We start from the raw sequence: 23,828 nt of genomic DNA on the forward strand, positions 1-23,828 counted from the left end.
TGTATTTTTATATAAAATTGATGACGTGGGAACTTTTGTTCCGTTAACCTAAAAAAGGTTTGACGTTAGAGGGAGCTGTTACTTTTAATAAATGAATTTATGTGAAGTCTGTATTTAGAATTTCCAGAAGTTACAGGCCGTAAACGTTAGGGCGTAATAATTGGGCTATATAAATTTACGATACAGTATATCTGTAGTTAGTGAGCAATACACTTGGCATCTTGTTGGTTCTCCCTCCATAAACAACAGCGCACCTCAACCCTTGCCGATTTTGGTCATATTTAATATGAAATAAATTCGGCCTGCTGTCAAGCAATCGACGCAATATGGCGCCAGGTCGGGGCCTATTATCGCAAATGCGTGTTACCCGCGCCCCCGTGTCATCAGGCCAGGGAAATTAGGGTCGTAAGTATACCCGGAGAAAGTTATGTACCGGTTCTGTACAGCAAGAAAACCATAATCGAACGCCGTACGTGGGAAAACTAACGCGGCGAATTCTAAATATATTTACGGAAAATTACACGAGAAACCTACGATATATAACAAAACTATACATTATTCCTTTCACACACAATTCGAACTCAAAATATCTATAAACGTAAAGGCAGGTCAACAGTTGCTCTTTTTAAATTTAATTTCACAATGTTTTATATTCACATTGTAATATCAACTCTGTAAATTACTCAAAAAAACAAAATTTCACACATTTCGATCAGGTAAAAACTCTTGAAAGCTATAATAAGATTTATTTAATAAAAATACATTTTATTTTATATTTAAAACTAAGTAAGTTTAGGTCTAAAACATATAGCAGAATATTGTTTTATATGATTTATACTTAAAGTTTTGAAGAAGAAATTAAAGTATTACGAGTTTCTTTTTCTTGTAACTTTATTCCAAATCACAACATAATTAATCTGTATTGAAGTTTCTGTAATTCAGTACTCTGTTCTATGGCCATAAGCCATAGTCCCTCCGGCAAAATGCCACCATCTGTGACTACGTTATTTACTGGCATTTCGCACTTAGATCCCATTTTCTAAATAGCTACGGATCCATTCGACGTCTTTTGTTATAATTATCTATTGTCTTTGTTGTTAATTTAATTTACATTTAAGTAAATAAATGTAATAATAACAATTCTAACAGCTGGATAATGAAGCCGCCATTTTGAATTATGATGTTTCGATTGTTAATTTTTTAATATTACGCGCGAAATAAGTCTGTTTTAAGTATTGTTTAAAACATTTCCTCTTTTGAAGTTTTTGAACATGTTTTTATTTCAACCTTTATACTAAGTTGCTCTGAATTCGAAAGTATGCGTGCTTGTCCGTGATATAACAAAGTTTAGCGTCCACTTTTAATAACATAATTATTATACGATTCACAACAAATCATCGAGTGTCAAAACAAATTGCAATTATAAGTAATTGCATCTCCGTCCCAAATCTGAACACAACTGACTCCCCTACCCTACGGCTGTTCGAATAAAAACAGTGGAAATCGGTACCCTAGCAATTAACGCGGTACCATGTGTTGCGTACTCGTGATGAGAGGCACGGGAGGTTCGGGAGGTCGAGAGGGTCGAACTGGCGATATATTGCGCGCCGTAATTACGGCCGAGCTACCAGGCGCGCAGCGGATTAAGAAGTCGCTTTCCTTAAAATGAGGCATTTGCGCTTTGTAAATTACGAGGTCGATTTTTGCCGACGTGTTTATGCCGACCTGGTTGATTGCTGGTTGTAACGGTTTGTCGTTAATTTTTATGTCCGCCGCCGTACCGCTTTTATGTCCTGAGGCGATCTAGGAAAATTAATATTACAAATGGAATGGACCATTTTCTGATACAACTTTCTTTATACAGACAGACATTATAATTAACACGAAATTTGTTGTAAAATTAAGAAATTAATAAACCTAACCACCCACCAATCATCATACCAACCAATATAGGACAGTTATAAAGGAAACTTACTGATATAAACCATCCATAACTACCAGAGCAACATAATAAAGGATAGGTAAAAAAAACACATGTTTATAAATAATACAACAGAGGCGTACATGATCGGGCGTTCGGTACGCAGTAAATAAAGCCACTCGTCCGGACGACGGATCAGCAATAACGCTAACCGACAGCTTCCTTGACAGCACTTGCAGGCTGGACCATCCCCCGCTACCAATATTTACTGGACGCACCTATAATTGCCTGATTTAGGGCAGTTTCTATGCGACGTCGCGACCGTGGGATTTCATGAAAAATATTTATCGTCCCCGAGGGGCGCGCGGATTAGACGAATTTGTACGTGGTATCCCGTTTTCGGGCACCATTGTTTTCACGAGCGGCCTCATATACGCCGCACTAAATCTCTTTCACGGAATCTCTAACACGTTCAAATCATAACTTTTGAATTTTCGGACCGCCCTGCGACTTGTACGTTATAACCAGTAATAGCGTTTTGTTCCAGAACAAAACTACGATATCTATTTCTCATAATCTTCTACATTTGGTGCGACTGGAGCGACCGTTTTGAAATCTTTGTCGAATCGATTTAGGTATATCAAGATTATATGATGTTAACATCAAGCTAATAATTTTCACATAAATATATACATATATAACTACAGGAGGATGTATGGAAGTCGGAAAGCATTGAGACAGATTCGACATAGCATTGAACTAATAAACAATAAACTACAATAAAAATTAAGAGATAAAAAAGAAAATAAAGGAAATAAAATAATCTGTGATGACAAGAATGTAAAAGAAATAAAAGATTTTATGAAACGAAGAAACTATAAAGGAAGAAAAAGGAAAACTTTAAATAAATAAATGAAAAAAAAGTATTATACCCGAAAATATAAAGTCCCTGTCCCAACAAATAGGAGTAACAATAGGCCCTCTGAGAACAGGGGACCATAAAAAAAAACCTTAACCTTACAAATACAATTGTAATTGATAGCAATGCTTATCAAATTCAATTATGATATATCTCTTTCATAATGGCAACACATAGTTATTTACGTCATCATTGACGTTAAAAGGAGAAGAATTGAGCAATAAGTTGACGGGAACTAACAGCGGCCATTCGAATGGCGTCGTAAACCATAGTTTATCTTACAAATACCGGTTGAATCCATCTCGTACCATCAAAACACGATCTGCTCTGTCGGCAGTGGATTTAAGGGATCACTCCTACAATTGTGTCCGATGGCTTGAGTTATTCACCCTTTCATATCAATTCGCAGACAACATTGCTATATTCTGTCCATGAATCACGGGGATAATGGCAATAATTTGTTGTATAATCAATTCAGGACATTAGATTTATTCGAGGAAATCTTCCATTTACATTTACAAGTTCTCTTACACAAGTATTAATCCAAGAGTTTTACATGTCTTTTATAATTTAACTAATTAGTGTTAATATATTAATATATTAGACATAAATTTAAGTTTTTTTTTTTGAATTTTAATGAGCGTAGTATTAATATTGACTTAAATATATATAACCTCCATAATGCCTTGTACGTTCCATAATATTAAAAAAGATAATAATTTTTCGATGTTCTTGGATAATTTTAATAAAACAATATAAATAACTAAATTTCTAATGCGATACTTTTATCGATAAATCGCAGATAACGTTAATTCCTTAGTCAGAAGATGAATTGTCAAAAAGTTTTTTGGCGCCAATTTCGCTATTGACAGATGTCCACAGATAACAAAGAACTGCTAATGCCAACTAAGGAACATTTGTTAACCGACGCCGTTGCTCTTATACGATTCGAGAAGTAGCAATGAAACTGACGGCAGGAAAAACAACCCGCTAATAATGAATTAGCGGCGCACGGCCGATGTTTTTCCCGGGTCTAAGCGAACCGCTGTGGTGCTCGCATTTCGTACTACCAAAATACGGTTATAACTTTACTTACTTAACTAATATAACATATAACTTAATAACTTACCTTTATTTTTGTTTTTATTTCACGTAAATATTTTCATATTTGATAACAATCAACTTTATTAAAATATTCTTATAGAAAATTTTGTTATTTATCCACTGTTTACATGTATGTATTTATACCGTTATCGTGAATAACAAGCTACATAGCAGTTATTTAAGCAGTTTAAGCTATATAGCTTCTTCTGTTAGTACAACCCTGGCGAGCACGGGCAGGGCCGCCTATCTCGGGGCCTTATGAAAACTAATGCGTTCATTTGGCGACTCGGTCACCGGCGATAAGCTATGTCAGCCTGGTAGTTGGGATTACTTTGGGCCCCCGACCGGACCGGCTGATAAAAGTTTTAGGACTTTGTCCGTCGAGCTTTTATAATTAGATACGTTTACAAAATGGCCGAAGATATTATTGGTTTTAATTTTATTGGTATCTATGAAACTTTATTTATTAACGTGAGATAACAAGTTCTTATTAATTACGATATATCGATAAAAATTAAATTATTGCCTTAACTGTTTTTTTTTATAATTTTAGAATAAATTTGAGATAAAATAGATATAACATAAAAAGCAAAATTTATTTCGAATTCATTATTTCTCAATTTCGAAATGTGTTTTATTCAAGAAGATGCGCATAAGTATTTTTTAATCAATTATTTTAACATTATAAGTAGTAAGCTACCACCAGCTCGGAATGATGATAATCCTCGAAGGCCCAGAATAAGAACTAAATAGAAAAATTAATATACATTTAGTTTTTATAATAAGTAACACAGTAAATTCGGAACGTAACCACTCGTGTATCACCTGCGGTTAATTTAAAACAAATGAAACACCTCGAAAGAGTTGTCCCCAAACACCAAATAACATAATCTAACTTTAAACAAACTAAAATTTAGATGGGACGCAGCGACAAGTTCTCGACGAGGAAGCTCCGGGCTCGAACCTACGGAATTAAACCTTAATTAAGGAAAAACAGAATTTATAGCCTTCGCTAATACCTCACTTCCGCCCACCTGCCCTTTGTTTGCGTTGGCAATACTGCTGAACGGGGGCGGATTTGTGTTTCCATTTTTCTATTAATCTTATCGCGAACACTTTCGTATTGTTTCGCATATTTTTGACACTTCAATAATTGAACATATCTATAATACAATTAAACATATTTTTATACACGTGAATGTTCATTTCGTTTCACCATTTTCATTTTTCGGAAAAATTTGAAAGCCCTCCATCAAAGGTAGCTACGATCACCTGTCTCCCGCTGCTCGTAACCAACTAGGTAGACCGATGGCATAGTGTAGGTAGCTGGATGCAATACTGGTCATCGTGGCGATCTTAAAGGGAGAACTGTACCTTGCAGTGGGCGTCTATCAGCTGATATGATGACCATGATGGCGATAGACATTGTACAGCCCTGAGTCTCTATTAGATTTATTATTATCACTATGGCCAGTATTATTAATATGGTAAGTTACATTATTTAGAAATAGGATTTGCATATTTTATCATCACAAGTCTCTGACGGCAATATATTTCTACTTACAATATTTCTTATTGTAATTTTTATATACTAGCTGTGCCCGCGACTTCGTTCGCTTGGAGTTTAACAAAAAAATATTTTGATTTAGTTTATTTTTGCCGTTTAAGTTTTATATCCAAAATATTATAAAAATAGTCTATGTTACTTCTTATTACATCAGGTAGCTCTCATTAAAAATCATATCAAAATAAGTCCCGCCATTTCAGAGATAAGACGGAACAAACAGACGAACAAAAATATTCAAAAATATTAATACATTTACCATATACATATTGACATGCAAGTCGTAAAAAGCGGAAAATTCAATAATACATACAAACAGTCCAATTTTATTTATATATATATATGAATATATGAACAAACTGTTCATTTAGTGGTAAGTGACTCAATTTATCCATCACAATATTATAATACTTAAACAAGTTATTAAAACTACAGAGTTCTCAAAGACAGTAAAGAAAATATAATAATCGTAGTGTTCACCAAAAGCGGCGACAAATAACTAAGACTACAAATGTTTACATAGATTTATGTTATTTTTTTAAATTATTACAAATATTCGACCCATTTTCAAATGTTAAAAGTAACAGAAATTTCTCACAGCGCACAGATAAAACATGCGTCTTGTAAACCCGTAGCCGTTTGTTTTGGAGGCGATTAGAAAAACAATTGCCACAGATAAAAAATGATTGACGCTTTCGCGCTTGTGTTTTTAAAGCCGTCCGTGCACCCGGAACTATATTTATATTACGTTAATAGCTCATTTTCTTGACTAGATTTATTTTTCATCTATGCTGTTTACATTCGTTTATTTAAAAAGAAGATAAAATTATTTATATTTAAAAGAAATAAAGGAATCAAGTTTTCGTTATGCTGTGAGTAGGGAATTTGTTCGTTGCGATTCCGTAAATTATATATGGCTGCGAGCTTCGTGCGAAATTTAGCAGAAATTATACGCGAAGAGAATTCTTAGCGCGGGCCTCGTTCATTTAATTCGCTTTCAGGTAATTAAAATCTAAAAACTTAGCGCCGAAATTAAATTTTACTCTCTCGTCGTTTGCTCCGAATTTGCTCCCCAAGATTGGGCCGAATCCTGCGGACGTGTCCGACCACCTAAATGGCCCCTTTAACTTTTCCTATTTAGAAGAGAGCCGGGGAAATCTCGCAATAATAATGATAGTTATATCAGATACCGTACCAGGGTATCATGAACTCGAAGTGGGCCTCGATTATCATAAGGTATTTGTCGCAACAGTGTATTGGCTAATAAAAATGGCGGACGAAATTTCGCCCCGCGGTGTACAAGGCGGTGTGCGGCGTTATGTTAATGCCACTCGCCCATCAATTACGTCGCGAAAGCGTTCCGATACACGCACCGGCATGTTGCGGCAACTTACGGCTGCCCCACACAACGTTTCTTATTTAATCTACCGATTTATAATCTGTATCACATTTCGAAGCCATTTACGATATTTTACAAGTTCTCTTTAAAGAGTAAAACCTAATGTCGAATAAGTTTTTGAGGTTATAAATAACAACAATTTTACTGATTTTTTTTTGTCGCTTCAACTGTTTCTTGTGCATTTATAATAATGTTTATTACATAAAATATGGTGAAAGGGGTTTCGGTAGCGTTAATATAAATAAAAAAGTTATCCTTTAACTAAACTTATACATTATAAAGTATGTATTATCTGTGTGGTTTTATACTAATGTTATCTGTGATTTAAATGTGACTCTATCTCAGCCCTTCCCTTGCCGATGTTTCATAGACAAATGAGCATTTAAGATAAGTCTGTCTATTCCCTGCAGACGGGGGCTAACGCTCGCCTTTCATTTTATGAAGCTTAAATCTCATTACAATTAGTCTTATTTGCATACAGAATGCATTTGTCACTAGAGCCCGTTTTTTGAGTGCATTACGTAATGCTTCTACGGGGCATTTTATCTACTAGGGTTGCAGCAATAGTTTTGATGTCGATCATATTATAAATCCCACCATTTAAAAAAAACTGCTTATTTATTTAATTTCCATTGTGTATCCCTTTAGTACTTTAGGAAACTGTCTCTTGGAGTACACAGAGAACAGACTTAATTTTATTTGCGAGATCCTGTATTTATACTTTGAAAGCTACATTAACAAACCCTAGAACAAACTTTATTAATACAACCAATCACAATCCATACTTTACAACCAATAACACGTGTCGTTTGTGTGAGTGCGACGAAAGATGTGTGCGACGGAGAAAGGTGTATATAAATACAAACGCTCCTAGTTTCGTATCGCGCAAAAATCTATGAAACTTGTTGTACTGTAGCGTATTTTATTGATTGAAAAAAGGTGTTAATGAAAATTTAACTGAATAGAAGCAGTAGATAAAATATAATATAGCATATTCGTGTTAAAGGAAATAGAGACTTATAGATGTCGAAAAGGTTAACTACGTCGTTTGACTAACTAGATCATAGGAAATTAGAAAGCCGTGTTCACATTGACCGATTGATATAAGTACAGATACTTGTTTTGAAGTTCACTACTGGACTTAGGTTTCTTTCATAGATTTCAAATAGATCTGATTAAGAGTCAAGCGTCTTCCGATGATCATAATCAGGTCATTTGTCCACCTTGACCAGATGTCCTCATTTTAATCTGCGTTTGCCGGTCCGTCGTCTCTCATCAGAACTTTAATCACCTACGGCCATCTACAGCGCCACTTCAACTACCATTCAACTAGCTAATCCGCTGGAATCTACAAATCTCCGCATTTGATCGATTCGACCTTATACTGATATCCTGAGCATAGCAGACTATGAGCTTGATGATATTAAACATAGGAGGCATTATGTGAGCATCACTAAGTGATAACAATGAGTCACTATTGTTATAAATACGAATGTATTATAATCGATTATTCTTGACGATGTATTTTAATCGATGTTTAATTTTATATCTCGATTTTAAAGATTTTTGACATGTTTGTGTAAAATCGATACTTGATCAAACACGTCCCATCACTAGCATCCAGCCATTTGACACCGACAGTGTCAACCCTTCGCCCGCCGGCGCAAAATTAACAAATCCAAAGTGTTATGATTTACGGGCCTCCGGTTATCGGGGTGGCATTACGTCACCAATAAAATAATACATATTATACAAATGCAAATTTCGTACGCGTTGGAAAGGGTTATTGTTCGATATCGGTGTAACGTTGAGTTCATTGTTGTTTTCATTCCGGATGCACTCCGTTGTTATATTTTAATTTTTAAATTCCACAATAAATTATCTGTGACGTTGTATAAATATCTCGTAATCTTTTCAACGCACGAGCCGTCTGCGCTTTGATAAGAATAAATCGGGATTTGTTCGTGCGCCTACACTGTGAAGTCTTCTTTAATTAAAAATACCTAATATTAGACAGGCCTTCCCAAAGACTTTCAAAAGGAGCATTTGGAAATGATCAGCATCCATGTGATCAATAAGTAATGTGAATTTACAAAATGTAAATTATATATTTATTCTTCCAAATCAATTTCATTCTCTTCAAAGTAATCCCTGTCCGATAAAAGGCACTTAAAATCAATATGATACTTTTCAAAGTAATCCCTGTCCAATTAAAGGCACTTTTCCCGATGCTTTCCTCAGTCCTTGAAACAGTAGGAATAGTCTTTTTCCGGCATAGCCTTTAAGACCTTCGTTTCGGTTTTTATTTCCTTGATCGTGTGAAAAGAACGTACGCATTGGCGTTTTGAGTTTGCTGAATAGCTAAAAGTAGCACGGAGCCAAATTAGAATACTGTGGTTGCGGAATATCAGTCGAGGTTTTGGCAAAAAAGTCGCGAAGAACCAATGCAGTATGACATCGACCAATCGAGACTTAAAACATCCTTCAAAATAGTTTAGGCTGAGCCAAATGATATTTAAAGTTTTAACAAACAGAGGCTTAGCAAATGTTATAGTCAGTTCTACCAAATTAGGAAAAATATATATCTGCCTTCATACAGCCCTGGAAGTTTTAAATGACAATTTCATCTTGCTTTTATATCACAGTAGTATGTGCACTGGTCCACTTCGACTTGTTTGACACTAGGATATATTCGGTTACTTTTGTTTGTCTACGGATATCCTCGTTTCTTAGGAGTTCTCTTTAGCCCTAAGATCGACGAAGTTGTAAGAACCTCACAAGGCTAACAACAAGAACATCATTCGGAATACAGGCTATATCTTTATGGCTCATTGAGCCAGTGAGCCTTTTATTATTAGTTAACAATAGTAATTATAAACATATAAGTTAAGAAGTTAAACATAATTGTAAGTATAATTACCCCAAAACGTTTGATTGCATATAACATATTGTTGTTAGCCTTGCAACATATTGCTGTTTAAAAATGCACTGCCATAACAATTATTGCTGTCAAAATTAATACCGGAGGCGATTTAGCAAATTCACCCTAAGCGAGGAGAAATTCGGGGCTGTTTTTCCATCCCCTCTCCCAGAGGGCCGAGGAGGGCCGCAGCCCCGGATGAAGAGTTAATGAACTAATCTAGATATTAACAATACATTAGGCGCATCGGACTCGACGCCATATACCTCGCCGTTACGACCCTTCCAAAGGATACCTCCGGGCCGGACCTTCAACCAGCACTCTCGTTACATTCTAATCGGAAATTTTATTTATTTTAAATATCGAACGTGTTTAATGTAGTCATTTTAATTTCACTTTCGATGTCACGGATTCTCTGACCAAAAAATGCAATAGAGTATTTTAAAGATTAAATTAATATACAGAGTGATTATTTATAGGTATAAAAACTTAAAAAGGGTGAATATATAGCTCCTTTGCTGTCAATTACGGTATACCTTGTCTAAATATCAATAATTTCAGATATTATAATTAACTAAAATTCGGAGTACTACTCATTAAAATTACTATCTGTTCAGGCAGACTTTGTGCTGCTAGAAGTTATTAGGCTGTCACATAACAATAAAAAAAATTAAATAATATATTTCAAATTGAAAAATTAATGGGCGGTGAAATAAGTGTAAAAGTTATAAAGCTTTTTTGCTGACAAATGTATACAAACGTACAACCTAAGGATGGCAATATGAAGGATGTGGAAGTAGTCGCACGAAAAGCAATTTCAATTTTATTATATTATCGTATTTAAGATAGATCAGATGACTTAGTATACACTAACATGCAATAACGCCTTCTGATCTTTGACCTCTGATCCTTAACATAATAATAGAAAGAGTATAAATTTAAAAATGGAAGTCATAGATAATTATTCGAAAAAAAAAACTAGCAAAATGAAGAATTACGAGAAGAACAAATCGAATCACCGAACAATCGGATATACGCGCTGACAGGTAATTTGGGAGCGCGCTCTGCGACACGCCTTACTTATTCAGAGGACGCGTTACGTACGACCAAGCCAAGTAATTGCATTGATATTAAACTTTCATACTTAGTTACTGCCGCAGTACTAATGCGGATTCTTTGTCCGACACTTCTGTTTGTTGTCGGAGAAACGTCGGGATTTATCTGAGATGCATTTTTTCTGCTGATGATCGCCCATTGCAACACATGGGCTTCAGTCAAGTACCGATCCAAGGCTGCCCGCACCTTCTGTGACCTTGACTATGCTGTCCAGTTCATTTAGCGACGGACCTATCTATAAGTAAGAAAACGACCAATATTTAGCCACTTCCGCACATGCAGTGGTAGTCGTGCAACAAAGTGCACCGCTCCCCAGCCCGCTGATAAATACGTATGCGGCAAACAATGCGAATCACTCAACCGCCACCGACAAATTACTCATACATACGCAATATTGGTCCTTTTTTAACTTAGGATGGACTTCCGCAAGGTAACGCCTGATTCCATTAAATATTAGGACCTATCCATGCCGTGTCTGCCGATTCGTGGTCGAGAATCTTTCTGCCCAAACGGCTAGCGGTTGCAAGAGTAACCCAATACCACTTCAGATGGGAAATTAGGGAATTATGTTGGTAACCTCGGTTCTCGGGTATCCTCATTTCTAAACCTTGTGACCTGGAGCTTTCTTATGAGGCCCGTCGTAAATGACCACGTCAAGAATCCGTATGTCATCACTGGAAACACACAAAGAAAAAGATGAATGTTACAATTATTCGAATAAATAACATATATAAATATTTTAATAAGAACACGTTTCCAGAAATAAATGTTTAGATATCTATTTATATAATTCACGAATATATTAAATTTCTAATAATTTTATATAAACATATACTAATATTATGTTCATTTGTCCACAGGTTTATCAACGCAAGACGTAGGATAGTTCAACCAATGATCGACCAGTCGAATAGAGCAGGTAACATATTTCTTTTACATCCGTTTATATAACTTAAGCTCAAAGATTTGTAACAGACAGATAGTTTTCACCGAGCTATGTATAAAGCCTTTCTTTACTTTACAATGGAACTTTCTGGATGATGCTCTCTTTGCGTGTACATGTAATAAAACATTTTACATTTTTTTACAATTCGCAATAGACAAATTATATTTAACGTAAATAATAGATTTGAATGTAGTAAAACAATAAATAAAAAAGCAAACACAGTGGAACTTTCTAGAACTATTTATCTTTCTGATACATTAGATAATAATACTTACAATTACAATATTAGAGCCCTAAAAAGATTTTAAATGTATATTGATGTATAAGAAAGAAGGTTGGAAGGTTTAGGTTGTCGGAAGATGGTGGATGCAGGCGACATTCCAGCCAGGAACAGTGATAGTCCAGCGGTTGAGGACATACTTGCAATCATAGATCACAAGTGCGTTTCCCGGAATACAGTCTAATATAGTTCATACATTGTGCATTAATTATATAGGATTGCCACTGCTCACAAACGAGTTTCCAGAGGATGAACAGCAGCGTCCTCTGCTTACAGAACTGTTTATAATACCACACTGCGATCGCCAACTGGCCTGCCAATCGTAGCGATAATGGTATATATATCTTTGGGGGAGGCCTATGCCAAGCAGAGAACGTCTGAAATGATTATGATTATGTTTCGTATAGCAAAATCATTTTCTATTGCCTCTTTCAAATAGTTATACATAATGCTATATCTATATACTAATACCACTGAATTGATTACTACATAATATATATATAAGAAATAATTTGTTGTAGAATATGCTTTACAAAAGTTTTTATGACGCAATAAAATTTAAAAAAAGAATACATTTTTGGCCAGTTATCTGTTTTTACTATTCAAAATAATTCGAACGAAAAAAAAAATAATTTTCAAATAGAGAACGTTTCGTAGTTAACAAATTTTTACGGGCAGAGACGAAAGTCCTCTTGGTATTCGGACACGGTCCGAAAGACTTTGATGTACAAAATGAAGTTTGGCTGACCGCATGTCGGCTCATCCATTATGCAGGCTTGCACCTGGGCAGCCTTGCTCCCGGGGGTGTCGCGACTCCGGAGCTGTTAGTGCTCCCGGGCAAAGCGACTGCGCCGTGAATAATGATCGGATCGGGGCGGGTGCAGCGAGCTTTTGTCGCAAGATTATCCCGGAGTAAGCTCCGACTTGGGCGCTAATTCTTATACAACGCATTAGGAAACAGAATAATTATATAACTTTTCAATATATTTACGAAAAGTTATTAACAAGTCACATTTCAATAGGATAATAAATAAATGTACATATTTTCAATTGTAAATAGCAAATTGTACATTGACATTTGCCACTTTACAGCATGTTGTAAACTGTAATTAATAAAAAAAAATTACTCGTATAATTTATAATTAAAGGTCACATATGTATGCCGTGAGTAATGAGTTATAAAAACTAATTAATAGACGCAGTTTAACGAACATCGATGTAGCAACACTAAGCTGACTTCACATCCGCCGCATCGATCTTAACATCTCCCCCGTCGACGCGGCCGGCCTGAATTACAAACGGCCAATTCCATTTTTACTTTGTAATTGTTGCGCGCAGTCCATAAAACGTTCCCGGGACGCAAAAATTCCTCCCGCGGAGTGTGGGAGGGGAGGGGGAAAAAAAGGACGTCGCAGAAAAAGGGCTTACTCTTGCGAACGGAACGCAAGAAGGGTAAAAAAGAATAATGTCCGAATTCGTTGACCCGTCCCGGACTATCCATCACTCGGCCCTCCGATCTCTCCCTCCATCTGGATGTGTGCTCGCCTATGAGGGGACTACGTCTCCTTTTGTCTCTGAATTTTTTATTTCTATTCACTCACGGCGGCAATACGTTGGAATTAACGGCCATTAAAAAACTCGATCGCCTCGTTCGTCTTATTCAAACGTTTTTAAACTTATTTATTGTGGTTCCGTTTCAAACGAGCTAATGTACTACAGTTTACTTGATCCGGCTCGAAGCTGGACTCCAGAGACGAGTCAAGAAGCTGACTGCCAACAATCCTTTGAGCACTAAACTTCGGAATTTGCAATATCAGTGAAAAGTAACCTGTTATTTCCATAATTCTATATGCATTTTGGAGTGCCCTTTCTTCCATCATGACAACAAGACGTACGGATCACGACAACCGTACACGGTTGAAATTCATTCCACCCGCACTAAGCGTTTTGCTAATACTTTTACAGTGCGAACAGCCAAGGGACAACCTAAAGGCGTCAATGTTTCCAGACAGTTATAACTTAGGAATCTTCTAGACAAGAGTGAATAGGTTTCTAAGCAAGCATGTAGCATCGTAGACCATCTCTTATCTAGGCCTATTAATTTAAAAAAAAGAATTCATATTTTCACTTTTTTATTATCTATATTAAATAACAATATATTCTGTAATCGTGAGAAATTCAATTTGGTTTATAATTAAAAATATTACATGGTCCCATACCCTTCCATAGGGTCTTTACTTTGTTACATTCCAAAAGAATAAAATATTAAATGTAAACATATTTAAGAGTCATCCATTTATACAGGTTGATCGGAAATAGAATTATACATATAAGGTTATAGAGATATGAGCAATCGGCCTGTATATAAAAGGTTTCAATACAAGCAGGTTACAACGTGATTATCCGAGCAGGTCGGAGTGCCGCGCTTTTTTAATAAACTGTACTACGCAGTTTAATCCGCGCAAAAAGCTCAATAAACGATCGGTAGGAAATATCGCGGGCCGGCGGCCATCGAGCGAATTGTAATTTACGGACGAGCGGTAATGGCGTCGCATCACACTGCAATTTATGCCCTTATAATAAATTCATTAGTGTGTGTCGCTGGCCGTATATATGGCGCGCGTCGCTCCACTGACAGAGCCGTGTTTGTCGATGGCGCGTAATGCCCGTATCGATGTGCCGATGACAGCCCTGTTCCGTTCGGATACTCGCATTTAATTTTGCTAATAGTAACGAAATTAAATGCGAGTATCCGAACTTAAAAAAACCAACTCTTTTCTTTAACAATTTAAGGCGGGAAAATGATTTTAGGTTAGAATACACCGATTTTTTTTTTCTAATCTAACTTATCATTGTCAATTTTGTGTTGCAACTATAAGTTTGATTTATGTTGAATTAAAGGAACTCTGACAAGAGAATATTTTTAGTGAACCTAGCTAGCTATACAATCATAGGAGTCACTAATTTTAAAAGTAAAAATGTCAAAATATCCAAAAAGTACATTGCAGATATATGTTTCATAGTTGATATTTCTTATGTTATGGTCTTTTTTAATATTATCTACGGATTATTAATATATAACTTACCGTTTAAGGCTTCGGTTAGTATATTCAAGAGAATTTTACTGTTTGTTTTCATTGCATATTCTGTACGAAGTTACTTCGACCTGGTTTCACGTTGATATAACACTATTTACTTTCGAGTTGGTGTCTTCAAATCCAGCATCAAAACCATACTACTTATCTCTTTCGTATACGGAACCAATTTGAAGTTATCACCTTTGCACGACTGAGTCGTGCTTATTTTTAGTTTGAAGTTTTTTTTTTATTAGGATATGTTACTCTAATATAGTCATCATTAAACCATTTAAAAATCACTGTGAAGGCAAAACGCAATTCTGAAAAATAATCTAGCCGCTTCTAACTTTGATTCCGACAAAATAGTATGTGCTGTACCGATATTGTGCAATCCAAATTTCAATTGCTTCGACATTGACTCGTAATAGTGGCTAGTAATACTTGAAGTGAAGCATTAGTAAAAAAAATACGCAAATTTCAAGCGTTGAATAAATAGTTTCGTATGTGCGAAGTCATTTTGTGAGCGAACAGAATAATATTCAGAGTGTGGCAATAAAATAAATCGAGGGACAGTTAGAAAATTCGTGCCGACCAAACAGAACGCGTTCCGGACACACCAGGAATACATAACTCGAATGGGCTATTGGAAATGCACTCCCGATTTGACCGCAGGAAATGCGGTGACCGGTTTCTTTAGCCGATTGCCAAAACAATTTTCCATCTATCCCTCCTCCCTACGGTTTTTCCATTTTACGTCGTCGGCAAACTTGGCGGCGAGGGCATCCGCTCGGGAAATTTAGAATTCGCTCGCTGCTTTATGTTCCGAATGTTTAGTGTACACCGATGCCAGGCGCCTGTCGCCCCGCTACTTAAGACAATGGACGATAAGGCATCCCGTATAAATAAATGCATTGAAAATGAAATCGACTTTAGTTCTTTTTTGTATATGCTTTTATCATTCATAAAAATTAATTAAATAATTTTACGGATATTTTTCTATACTTTTTCTTCTCTATATAAACAAAAAGGCACCCTAAATTATAAGTGAGGACATGTAATTAGTGTATAGTTAATTATTTTAATAAACTTTCGATAACGGTTCCACAAATTCGCCTTATTATATATTTTCGTTAAAATACTTATGAATGAGAGAAAAATTACAACAAAATTGTGTAAACACGTTCACCTGTCAAACATTTGACGTCAAACGTCAAAACATTCGTCTTGTGTCAGAATATGTCCAAACAAAAATATGAAATAACTCTTGCATTGTAGAAAATAGAAAACATATTACATTATTATTTTATGTAGTTAAAACAAATAGTGATCTCTTGAGAATATGTTTATTTATATTGTTGCGGGCTCTGATATTCGTTTAAATTTTTAGAAATAAAAATGAGAAAAATACTTCAGATAGAAAAAAATATAAAACTGCACGTAAAATACTATACCAACATTTATGTATACAAACCATAGAGTAAACCTTGCCATAACAGACAACATTTAACTTTTAACATCAAAAAAGAATGTAAGCAAAGAAAAAAATTCTTTTAAAATATTACAATATATATATATATATAATCAAATTACGTAACAAGCAAACTTTTTTATATTATCGTATTCCATTATTAACTCAATAAATAAATACAAATAAATAAAAAATTGTTTGCTTGTATTAAAATAACTATTTTTTACTGCATAGATATATATTTATATTTTTTTATTTTTTCTCTGTGTCTCTGTCTGTTTGTTCCGACTAATCTCTGAAATAACCGAACTGATTTTGACGGGACTTACACTGGCAGATAGCTAATGGAATAAGGAGTAACTTGGGCTAATTATTTATAAAAAATAACTAAATATTATTTTATTAAATTCCACGCGAAGCAGTCGCGAAGACAGCTATTTAATAAGCAAAGTGGTCATATTGGAATAATTTTAATAATACCATCTACCGGACTTTAATAGGCCAATAACTTTTGACAGGATAAAGCCTGACGCGGTTTACAGTAGATATCAATTAAGTAAACAATGAGTAATTGCAGGGACTCGTGGCAGTGCACGGAGGCCCTAGTCCTCCTGTCTATAACCTATTCGTATCGCACGATACATTGACAACAACGTGAAGGCCGCTCGGGAAGATTATCTACTAAATCATAGTTTCCTGGTAGCTCGTGCTCCGGCGTCCCGGGGGATCCTTTATTGTTTCCTGTCCTTCTCCTTGCGATCTAGGATACGCACGTCATCGCTCACCGTATAATCTTTTCTTTTTTCTTTCATAAATTCGCACAATAAAAGTTATATTCGTCTTTTTTGTGCAACGAACCTCTCTAATATTTCAATAATTTTATTCTTTGATTTATAAATAAAAAAATAATTATTTATTGAGTCAAAATCTTTTTCTTTCATTATTGACTTTTTTCTTTTCCTATCTCTCTCTACAAGATAGCATTGGTAAAATTACTTCTGAATTCTTTATTGCCCTTACAAAAACAAATACGTTTCTATACGTGCAAATAAATAAAATTGAGCATGCATGCATATAAATATATATACGATACAAATCACAAGATTAAATTATAAATATTTTTTTCTGTCTGTCTTTCTATTTGTTCCGGCTAATCTCTGAAATGGCTGAACCGATTTTAACGAGACTTATACTGACAGGTAGCTGATTTAATTTAAATAAGTAACTTAGGCTGCTTTCTTTCATTCTTAAACAAAAGAAAACTGATTTTTTTTATTGCTCGCGGACGTAGTCGCGGGCACGGCTAGTTAAAAATATAAGGACATTGCATATGTGATATTTTTTGTCAATTATATCTTTCTCTTTTATATATATATAGATACAATATACGATGATAATATAAATAATAATCAAAGCAAGGGGTTTTAACGAGTTTTATAAATTATATGCAATAAAATGTATCATTGTTAATATAAAATATTAGATATGGATCTACATATAAAATAATGATATATTAATATAATGAGCAGTGGTAGTTCAGCGGTAGACTGAGACTTCCAATCCTAGGTCCCAGGTTTGATTCCCAACATACAATCTTATATAGTTCACACTTTGTTCATTAATTATATAGGATTGCTACTGCTCATAAACAAGTTTGCAGATGATGAGCAGCACTGTCCTCTGCGTACAATAATACTACATCGATCGCCAACCCACCTGCCAAGCGTGGCTATTATGGTATATCTTCCAAAGATATCTTTAGACCTATGCCCTGCAGTGGGCGTCTATGGGTTGAACCGAAAATGACGAATATAAGTGATTTTTTAAATACGAATATACTATTTACTATTTAGTATTAATATACAGGATGACTGATTATCAGTTTAAAAGCTTTAAAATGATGATTTAATAGCTTTAAGAATGCGACAGGCCTATGACTATTGACAGTATAAGTACAATAGATGGCATATAAAAATTAATTTAATTATGTAGTAAGCAAAACTTTTAAAACGCATTTTATATCTATGTATCATTTTAAGCTTTTAAAACAGTGTTTACCATCTCGAGGCCCACATCCTACAGGGGATTAATTTGATTTTTTGACCCTTTCGTTTTTATATAAAATATATAGATGTTACATAGGAAGCATAAGAATTATAGAAATTCTAAGGTATGGTAGAGTACATAAAAGGTTCGAAAAATACTGCTTTAATGCTTTTACACCTGTTACCAATCACCCTGTGTATGCATATAGAATGTAATAATTTAAAGAAGTCCATAATAACAGTTTTACGGAAAGCAATTCATCTGAACTTCGTAGAACCCTTATTGGTTCAACCCCTTGCCAAGAAAGTCGTTCACGATCATAGCACTAAAGCAAACAGGAAGCAGAGGCAAACGTATGCAAAAACTCTTGTAACCACACGAGAAGACATTAAAAAGTTTCCCCGAATTATGTCGGGCCTATTGAGAAATCCGAATGTATTTCTATAAACTCATTCCGTGCAAGGCATAACGGGGCCGGGCGCTGTGGAAACTCTCTTCGAGCAATGGCGCGTGGCACCATAAAGACCCCACGACGTAGTCGGAAATCGGCGTCCATAATGGAGGAACACCATTAGTTCACGATTGATAATCCCCGGGATATATTGCAACCGGAAGGCATAACAGTTTTGTGGTAAAATTGAGCGAATTCCAATAGCGGTGCGCGATTGTTCCAAACGACATTTTTTTTTGGGGAAAAAATTTCCCGATGACGTCACCGAATTTGGGGTACCGTTTTTCTTATTTTGTAACTAAATTCAAAAGCTCCCTTAGTATCTTTGGCTAGGGTTACATATTTCATCGGATCGTGAGGCTGTCTTACTAGTCGCTTTGTCGTCGTACTCCTAGACTGTCACTCAATACGCGAAGGTGGTGCTGAGGATTGAACCTCAACTTGATCGGCTGCTACTGATAAGATTTCAACCATCAACATTTCAGTCGTAAGGCGTCCAGTGCTGAACATGGGCCTTCTATATAGATTTCGTATAGGAGCGGTTAGAAGCTGCATAAACCATCTTCCGACTCCTTAATCCTGACCTCTGTCCTCCATGCCAGTGGATTTCTATCACTGACCCTAAGGCTACGGCATCCACTTGTTAATAAGATTTAATAACAATTTCAAATATCATTATAGGGTAAAAATTATAGGGTTTAGTTTTTTGTACAACAGTTAATAGTTAATTTAAAAAATCTGTCAACAATTGAACTGTTTAGATATTATATATCTACAATATCAGATATTTTCTTATTATTATATATAAAGAAAAACTTCCTAGCAATAAAATATTCATCAGAAAAAAAATTGTTTACTCCGTTTGCCAATGGAGTATGAAAGTTCTGACAAGGTGGACAGTTGAACCTAATAAGGTCGGAAAGCCTTGAATAGCGGAGGGTCTATGTTGACAAGTGGAAGGAATTATTTTTGTGTTAAACTCCCGTACAACAACAGGTCTAATTAACCAATCAGTGTTTTACCCCGCAGTGTTCCCCCACGCGGGCCCGAGCGGCGCGTACAGTCCCGAGGCGACCATGGGCTACATGATGGACGGTCAGCAGATGATGCACAGGCCGCCCACGGACCCCGCCTTCCACCAGGGCTACGCGCATTACCCGGCTGAGTACTACGGCCACCACCTTTAATGCAGCCACCACTCTTGTACATGTAAGTAACTTTATACCGACAAACATATCTTATAACGACATAGGAAATTAATTATTTTTTTATTACAATAAAAGCTTTAGGTGTGAATGTATATGTCATTTGTCAGCATGTACGTGTCATTTGTAGCTTTTACATCTATTTAGGGTTTCAATCAAAACGTCATTGTCATATTTTTTCTATAATTTCTCTTAGTACAAAATTTGCACTAAAATTTTGTAAAAAGTAAATAATATTAATTTGTACGAATTGAAAATCAATTTTTTAACTATAGATTTTTAAATAGAATAATTAAATGAGTTATACATGCACCTAATGATTTTACCTAGAGTTTATATATATATGAAACTCGATATGTATAACTCGATGTATAAATGAGTTTGTGTGTGTAAATTTCTAAGTTTGTACTTCCTTACTGCCTTTTGTTACTGTTTATCTCCAATAAAGTATATAAAAATATATATTATTGTTTATGTTTGTTACAGATTTGAATACCACGGACATCGTCTGGCCCCATTCGGCCGGGCCCGCCGCGGCCCGCCGGGGCCAGCCGGGGCCCGCCGCGGCGCTGAGCGGAGCTCGTGATACGAACAAACAGGAGAACTATGCTACATGTAAATAACGCGAAACATTTTGTAATATTGAAAAAAGTATACGATCTCCTAAATTAAGATTTAAAGTCAACTCTAATGTTTAAACTAATGTAAATGGTATTAAGATGGCGGGATCGCGGACAGTGTATCATAGACATCGGTGCAGTCACCCTCTATACATAGTTAAAGCGAAGCGGAGCCGGGTGGTAACACTATACCGTTTGAGAGGTATCTTATAAATATTTATAGCTAATTGTGTATTGTTATTACGTATAAATAAATAATTAATTGTAAGTTGTAACTATCACACGAGTGCTGGGGAGGATGAAGTGGGACATTTTTTTTTGTATAGGAGTTGTGTATGTAATAGAATTTATATTTTTCATTTCAATTTTTATTTCACCATTGGAATGTCGAGCAAATGTAACAGGAAATCTAAAATTAATGTTATCTGTGGAGAATTTATGTTCTTTTGGGCTCGCACAAGTGTTTTGGAGTAGGTTTATACAACGAATAACTGCATAGACAGTCCCATCACCCTTTTGAACACAATTCTCCCGAGTACCACACTACACACAGTGGCTAAATGTTTTCGTTTCCACGCTCACATGTATTTCTATGCAAGACGTTCAATTCGTCTTAACCTATTCAACACCCGCATAGTTTTGTGATTTCGCTTCACAGGTCGACATACATATCTTTGAATTATATATATTATATTTATATATTTATGACGATATTGGGTAACGGAATGTCGTAGTATCACCTTGCCTTGGTGTTCAATAAGATAGCACAATTTGTAACCGATGTATACGAAAAAAAAATGATATTTTACAATGTTAAAGTCGATGAGATTTTTAGCTCTATTTTGTCTCGATACCTGACGTTGATTGCCTTGTATGTGAATATTGAGGTTATCACGTAGCGGACGCTACGGTAAATGTAATATTTTATTTTAATCGTAGCACTTTTAAAAATGTCATACGTATACAAAAAGAGATTTGTGAGATTTTTCTTGACTGAATCGATTGAGCTTCATAACTCGAATTGAAATCCGCTTTTAATGAGGGCGGCCATTTTTTGCCCGATGGGACGCGATATAAAATTGTTTTGTTTTTTTTTTATTTTTTGATTTAGTAACACTTAACTCTTATGTTCTATAGCCGTTACCTTTAATTTGCTTTAAGTATACCTTAGTCTACGCCGCGTGTTATTTACGAGAGATAAACAAAATGGCCGCTCTCATATTGTCTATGCCCAAAACCGAATAGAACATTAACTGTCAATTGCGCGGGAAAAATTTGACAGTTGATGTCAATTTCATTTTGGTTTTGGTGCGTTGTTTAAAAAGTAAAGGTTACGCGGAGTGCCCAAATCGTCATTATTAAAGTAGATTGTTTTGATTTTATTACAATTAGTTATTTTAATTATAAAACGACCAATGTTTTCGTCAGTTCGAACACTGTTTGGAGACGATTAGCGCAACTCCGCGGTAACTCTTATGTACTGTAATGCTTTGCATTACGAGCCTTAGCCATGTATACGAATGGGAGCTATAAAAATTGTCAAAATTGGTCCCAGCTATGATATAACTTTAATAGCGGTAAAGAGTTATCCGAGATCAAGCTTTATTAGTGTAAAAATAAAGGTCATGTTTCTTTAACGAAGTTATGCGATGCGGTTGTTTTAGAATTTTTTTAATTCTTTACTTTTATATTCGTAGCACCTGAGTCTATGGAATTATTCTGCTATTTATGTGTACTCCTAAATTTCACAAAAAATAATTGACACATACCCATACATTTTACGTATATATTTTTTAATTGTGATATACAAGAAATAAAAAAGTATAAACAAAAAAATACATGACGGATATTTGGCAGAACAAACAATGTTCTTTTGCCTTTAAAATTACATCGAAAATAATTATGTGGAACTTAACTATAAGCAAACTCGGCTGTATGATCTTTGGATCTTTGCCTTTAGTATTAGCGAAGAAATAATAAAAAGTCAAACAAACAATGAATCAAATATTTATTCTTATAAATGGGCTTTGGTTAGTGCCTTCATAATTCAGACATTCAGTAGGTTCGCAATGTTGATTATATCGAGAAGGACCGGCAAAGGAAAGGCGATAGTTACTCTTTTAACGAAATATTTTACATTTCTTTTCCTGCAAATTTAAAAAAGTATAATAAAAACCTAAGTTGGTTTCGCTGTAAGGTAAATAGACGCAATGGAAACGACCGCATCGCATTCGAATAACACCTTGAAAGTTTTTTTTTTTGTTATTCTTTGTAAATATATCATCGAATTTGAGTCACTTTCCTTTGTATAAAAGCTCATTTGTTTCCAGTGAGGTTTCAGTATTAAAAAGTTCGTACGTTGGATGAAAAAAGAACAATTTCGGCACGCGGTTTTCTTTGTTAATACTACCCCATTATAATTATTATTGTTAATTACATGGCGTGTAATATATTTTATTAAGAGGAAAATCTTAAATAGTAGCTGTTAGCCATTAATGTATTCATTAAAGAATTTTATTTTGATTTTTCTCTTTGTCATATGTATATGTATAAAACATAACGTTTGAAAGTCATGGAATTATTGTAAATATATTATAATAGTTACTAACGTATACAGGCGCCTCGTGGACGGACGGACGGGGAGATGTTGGTTATATATTTGTATTGATTGTTTCGGCGTACATGGAGGTGAACGCCTATTCGGTTCACTTATGTTATCATTGCAACACCTTAGACGCCGACGAGGCGCACTGGCGGGAGGAAAGTGTCGGCATTATGAATGCTACGAATTG

The 23,828-nt window shown here is 35.3% G+C and overlaps 1 protein-coding gene across 9 annotated transcripts in view; it reads left to right on the forward strand.

The window, feature by feature from the left end:
- The window catches only part of hth (homothorax), a 375,595-nt gene extending 352,806 nt beyond the window's left edge, over positions 1-22,789 (forward strand). For 5 of the 9 annotated variants that reach the window (XM_068762761.1, XM_068762762.1, XM_068762764.1 and 2 more), the window contains 3 exons: positions 11,804-11,862; positions 20,226-20,420; positions 20,903-22,789. In XM_068762761.1, coding sequence (XP_068618862.1) covers positions 11,804-11,862; positions 20,226-20,398 — 232 coding nt within the window. In that variant the 3' untranslated portion in view covers positions 20,399-20,420; positions 20,903-22,789. The remainder of the gene's footprint in view (positions 1-11,803; positions 11,863-20,225; positions 20,421-20,902) is intronic. The other 4 variants (XM_068762765.1, XM_068762766.1, XM_068762768.1 and 1 more) reach the window with 1 other exon arrangement.
- Positions 22,790-23,828: the final 1,039 nt, after the last annotated feature.

The sequence above is a fragment of the Battus philenor genome, unplaced genomic scaffold (assembly GCF_028537555.1).
Source record: "Battus philenor isolate CCGP_79_NKW_IND1 unplaced genomic scaffold, ilBatPhil1.0.hap1 SCAF_17, whole genome shotgun sequence".
Taxonomy (NCBI): domain Eukaryota; kingdom Metazoa; phylum Arthropoda; class Insecta; order Lepidoptera; family Papilionidae; genus Battus; species Battus philenor.